This window comes from Bison bison, unplaced genomic scaffold, assembly GCF_000754665.1.
Source record: "Bison bison bison isolate TAMUID 2011002044 unplaced genomic scaffold, Bison_UMD1.0 scf7180017864289, whole genome shotgun sequence".
In the NCBI taxonomy this organism is placed as follows: domain Eukaryota; kingdom Metazoa; phylum Chordata; class Mammalia; order Artiodactyla; family Bovidae; genus Bison; species Bison bison.
In genome coordinates this window covers 3,050,573-3,055,953 of record NW_011494861.1, presented here as the reverse complement: position 1 = coordinate 3,055,953, position 5,381 = coordinate 3,050,573, and the positions used below count along the sequence as shown (strand labels likewise).

The following is a 5,381-nucleotide window of genomic DNA, read 5'->3' as shown; positions in this document are numbered from 1 at the left end:
TTCAGCACCCATCAACATCCAACTGGTGGGATTGCAGTTAATGAAGGATGACCCATCAGGCCCCCAGGGCCTGGTCTGTGCTGAGTACAGTCTGTCTTCAGAGAGCCTGGGACACCTCCCCACACAGGCGTGGGAGTCCTGTGCTGCAGGAGGTAGCTTTTGGGTCCCCAATCTGTGGCTCTACCTCTGAAGCCCCCTGAGTGAGCAGGGCTGGACCCAGGGGCCTGGCAGTCACCTTTAGCCCAGGGACTTGCTTGGCGGACAGTTCCTGGCACCGGGCCCTCCCTACCCCACCCGAGCTGGGCCAAGGCAGGCAGCGTTGCCATATTGAGTAAAAACCAGTGGAATCCGAACACTCTTGAGGGCTGGGCCGTGCCAGTGTCTGCACCATCTCAGAGCCCGGAGAGCAAGCCCCCCTCTCCTCCTGGCCCAGGTTGTTTCACAGAGGCCATAACAACCCCCTGACAAATATCGGGGGAGGTGCGGCGGCTGCTATTTGCAACCCAAAGTCGCTCCCCCTGGACCTGACACCTTGAAAAAGCCCAGACTCTGCGTGGCATTAAAACAAAGAATTAAACAAAAACCTCCTCAGGAACCATTTGCAATGCTGCTCTTGGTGTTAAAGCCTGAAAAATGTCGGTCTGTATAAACAGCTCGCTGAATTGCACCCACACCAAGTATGGCCATGGGGAAGGCCCCACCCGGGCCCACCGGGCACTGCCCGAGCCTGAGCCCCAGAGACCCTCTCTGACAGAAAGGAGAAGGGGAGGCGCCCCGCCCTGGGCAGGCCAGCCTCCAGGGCAGGGTGGGGGCGAGGGTGGGGGCGGGGCACCTGCATGCAGTGGTAGTGGGTGCTCTTCCCGTTGAGGTGGCAGCCGTGGTAGTAGACGCTGCAGTCGTCCAGCGGGCTGAAGCGCATGAAGCCGTGCTGCAGGGAGTTGTCCCGCTTCTTGTGCATGTTGTAGTGCCGGATCACGTCCTGCTTGCTCGTGAACCTCTGCCGGGAGAGGGCCTGGTGGGTGGGAGGCCCCTCCTGTTCTCCTTACAAAGAACTCTATTTGGGTCGAAGCAGCCCAGACCGCCCCAAGGCCAGCACCCTGGACTTGGGAGGGAATAATTTAGAAGGTTCCAGAACCACAGATCCTTCCCTGACCTTCTCCATGTCTCTCCATCATCAGGCCCGGAAGCAGAGAAGATGAATCCGAGCCAGGCCTTTCAGCCAAGGCCTCTGACAGGTGACAACTCATTTTGTCTAGTATCACCAATGGGCCCTGCCAGGCTGGGCTCCCTGGTGAGACAGACCACCTGCATTCCCCTCTCATTTGCTTGCTCTGCACTCACCAGAGGATGAGCTTTGAACATAAGGGACAGTCTACCTGAACTTCAACATAATCATCTGTAAAATGGGGCAGTAGTACCAGCCTCATGAGGACACTGGAAAGAGCTGACTAGACAAGGTATGCAGGCTGTCTGAGAAGTCCTTGGTGCGTGGTGGACTCAGTGCATTGGAGCAAGAATAATTATTACTGGGGAGGCAGAGGGCTCCAGACCCCATCAGACACCTGTGGGCAGCAATCTGGGAATGTGGACAGGCTGGGAGTTTTTCTGGCCTCTCTTCCTGCCCAAGTCAAGTTCAGGTGGCCCAAGCAGAACCCAGCAGTCCTGTCCTACTTCCAGGAGGCTCCTCCGCTGCTGTGCCAGCCTGCAGGAGCACGGCCAGTGCCCACGGGACATACCTGGTAGTTGCACTCGGGGTCGAGGCAGTGGTAGTGCTCGCGGTACTGGTAGGCGCAGTGGATGTGGCCACAGTGCTGACTGCCTGAGAACCTGCAGGGAAGAGGGGGTGGGCTCAGGCCTCTCTGGATGCCAGCTCCAGGGTCCTCAGCCTCTGTGGCTGAGAAGAGTCTGTGTCTGTGTTCCAGAGGACTGCTTCTGGGGTGTGGGGGCCTTGGGTAGAGATCTGGAGGGGCAGAGGTAGCCCCTGTGTCCGTGAAGCAGAGGCTGAGAAGGCCAAGGAGAGTGAGGGGGCCGCTGGGAATCCCAGACCCACTGAGCTGCAGAATGAGCCTTATCTGCCCCAAGAGGGAATGCCGGGCCGGGTTGGGGGGCACAGAGGCCTGGTGCCAATGTTGCATGGAGGAAGCGGGGCCAAGGCAGAGGCCAGAGCAGGGTCAGGGGAAGAAGCCTAGGATGGGATGGGATGAGGTGGGGAAGGCATGAGCCCCAAGGCAGCCCAGCTGCTGTTTCTGCAGGTGCTGCCCTCCCACTCCCCACCCAGCGCCGGGTCAGGTGCTGGGGACCTCAGTCGGGCCAGCTCACGGCCCTGTGACTGAGAAGTGTTAAAGGGCTCTCTCTGTCCTGGGTTTTCTCGACACTTGAAACAGTCCAGAGTGATGAATTTTTAAAGCCCAGCATCTGTTTGGCTTCCCGTGGTAGGGAGCATGTTCTCCGGCCAACTCCCCAGCTCGGAGCCCCTACTAGCTGCCTGGCCACCACCGCCTGTGGTCCAGAGCACCCTGGGCCATCTCCGGGGTCCAAGACTGCCAGAGTGGGGGATCCTGCAGCCTGAATGATGACCACCTGGGGAGAACACACCATGACAACTGTGGACACGGTGGTGGGCTCAGCCTGCCTGCCCCACCATGGAGCGAGTGAGGGGAAGCCTATGTAACGGGGAGAACCACTTGCGAATAAAGATTTAAGCTGAAGCTGCCAAAAGAGCCATCTGCTGAGGCACTAATAATAATGATAATAATAATAATAAAGAGAGCACAGCAAAGCTGAAAAGACAAGGAGGGACAGGAGGGAGACACAGAGAGGGACGGAGATTAGCAGAAAGACGGCTGCCGGGGCCTGGCCCGGTCAGGTGCTGCCCCAGCCAGGTGCTGCTCTGCCAGGTACTGCCCGCCGGGGGCCTGAGCTGGGGAATCTGATGAGGTGAAGTTTCTTCACCTGCCAAGCCCGCTACCTTAAGGAGGTAAAGGGGCAGGCCTGCAGTCAGGTGGTGAGGGTCAAGGTCTAGCCTGGGGTTGGGGGGGGGTCGTTGCACACTGAGGCCACCTGACCACACCCCTTCTTATCCCCTTACTGTTCCACAGTGGCTTGCATTGCCCTCCCTGCACCCCACCCCCACCAAGGCTCTGGATTAGCTGTGGAGGGGGGCCCTGTGCTCACCTGTGGCCGGGCCCTGCTAGCGGGCCCTTTCAGGTACCCGAGTCCTGCCTGGGGTACAAGCTACTTAAGGGTCTGTGGTCTGGACCCCATGAAGGGGGCGGGGGCTCTGAGATGGGGCAGAGGGCAGTCCCTGGAGGGAATCTGGAAGCAGGAGTGTGTGGGGGTGAGGAGGCAGCAGGCAGCTGATACTAGCGGTCAGATGGGCATGCGGTCCCACGGTCCCCAGCATTCCTACCCCGCCCACCTCTCCAGGGCAGTCTCCTCCCGAGGGGCCTACCTGGCAATATATTTCTGGTAAATGTTTACATCTTCAGTGACAGCTGGTTTATCTGTGGGCAATCCGTTCCTGGTGAGAGACACACAGGGCACAGCTGATGAGTGGACGAGGCGACCTCCTGCCCCAGGCGTGTCTGGGGGCAGCTCCCTGCCGTGGGGTCCTGACCCTCATCTCCCTTGCTCTGTAGCATCCTGGGCACTTGAGGTGGGATGGGAAAAGTCCTTTGGCAGAAAACTAGCACAGCTGGGTTCAGTTGGCCCACCTTCGGCAAGGACTAGGCTGTCTCAAGCTGGCAGGGCTGGAGGGCTCCACCCTGAACATGGGTCTGACCTAGAGTCTAACCCTCAGGAGGCCTGGGAAGCTGGGGCCAAGCCCCTCTTGCACACAGCGGGGTCAGGACACTGCTGGCTGAAGAGGGGTACCAGGGACCACTGGGGAAGACCCCGGGGGAAAGGGCAAGAGCAGCACCAAGCAAGTGTGGCTGAGGGGTCGGAAAAGCCCCCCGACACCCCCCGTGCCGAGGGCGGCTCTCTAGACCAGCTCTCAGGTTTCTGGCCCTCCCCCAAGAGGGATGGCTGTGGGGAAAGGTGTTCTCAGCCCCACACATGGATCCATCTGTCATTTTGCCACTGCCGAGGGCTTCACGTGGGGTCTGCCCGCCCCAGCCTCCTACCACCTCCTGCTGCCAGTCACACAGCCCAGGCTCTGAATCCAGGAGCCAAGGCCACCAGCTTGGAGCCCAGAACCCCCAACCCAGCGTAGGGTTTTCCCAGCCAACCATAAGCCCGCAGCTGACCCTCGTGGTGGCAGGCAGAGAAAGCCTGCTGTGGGCAGATGGGGTTACAGTACTCTGTGGCAGGTGTGTCAGCAGGGGAGCAAGTGCACAGAAGCACAGGCAGGCCTTGGAGATGATGTAGGCTCGCTTCCAGACCACCATGATCAAGTGATGGTCACAATGAAGCGAATCACGTGAACTTTTTTGGTTTCCCAGAGTACAGAAAAGGTATGCTTATGCCATACTGTAGTCCATTAATTGTGCAATAGTATCATGTCTGGAAAAACCATGCACATGTCTTAATTAAAAAAGGCTTTACTGCTAAAAAACGCTAACCATCAGCTGACAACGCAGGGTTGCCACAAACCTTCAGTGCACAAGAACACGCGACATCTTCGAAGCGCAAACAAGGTTTGTCTGTATGTGGTGTGTGAGGGTGTGTGCACACAGCAAGATGTATAGTGTGTGTGTCTGTGAACTGGGTGTGAGTTATTATGTAGGCTGTGTGTGTGTGTAAGTACGTGTGAGAATCTGGGTGCACAGTGGATGTGCGTAAGATGCGGGTACATGTGTCCACAAGTGTGAGCTTCAGAGGCAGAAAGTGGGTCTCTGGGTCACCCAGTGCTGGACTCAGGGCTGGCAGTGAGGGTGGCGCGCGCCTTACTTGACAGTGGAGACGGTCCCCGTGGTGATGGAGTCTGTTTTGGAGAAGGTTGACTTCAGGTACTCGGGAGTGTTGAAAGGCAGGGAGGCAGATGGCTCAGGGCCTGGCCCAGGGGCACTGGGAGCGGTGGGCACGCTGGCGAGGGGTGCGGGAGCCAGGCTGGGGGTGGGCGGAACCTTGGCGGGGCCAGGCTTCTGGATGGCCCGGACGTCGTACTTGGAGGGGCGCCCCACCTTGCCCGTCTTGAAGGCGATGGCCCCACCCATGTCGGGGCTGCCCTCCCCGGGTTTGAAGAGGTGCAGGTACTTGACGTTCTCCAGGTCGTACTTGGATGGCTTCTTGTAGGCGCTCCCGTTTTGGGGCCGCAGGTTCTCGCCCGTCTTCAGTTTCTGGATGAAAAAGTCGTACTTGGAGGCGCGGGCCACCAGGCCCTGCATGGGGACGCTGCTGTGCGAGGGCAGGGGCAGGATGGTGGCCTTGGTCTCCAGGTG

At 59.1% G+C, this 5,381-nt stretch overlaps 1 protein-coding gene across 1 annotated transcript in view; it reads right to left on the bottom strand.

Moving 5' to 3' along the window:
- Window positions 1-5,381, bottom strand: part of CASZ1 (castor zinc finger 1) — a 145,571-nt gene that overhangs the window by 6,698 nt on the left and 133,492 nt on the right. Inside the window, exons 7-10 of the mRNA XM_010850186.1 lie at window positions 4,891-5,381; window positions 3,452-3,520; window positions 1,737-1,827; window positions 833-997 (exon numbers count right to left, since the gene is read on the bottom strand). Of these exons, the coding sequence (XP_010848488.1) occupies window positions 833-997; window positions 1,737-1,827; window positions 3,452-3,520; window positions 4,891-5,381 (816 nt within the window). The remainder of the gene's footprint in view (window positions 1-832; window positions 998-1,736; window positions 1,828-3,451; window positions 3,521-4,890) is intronic.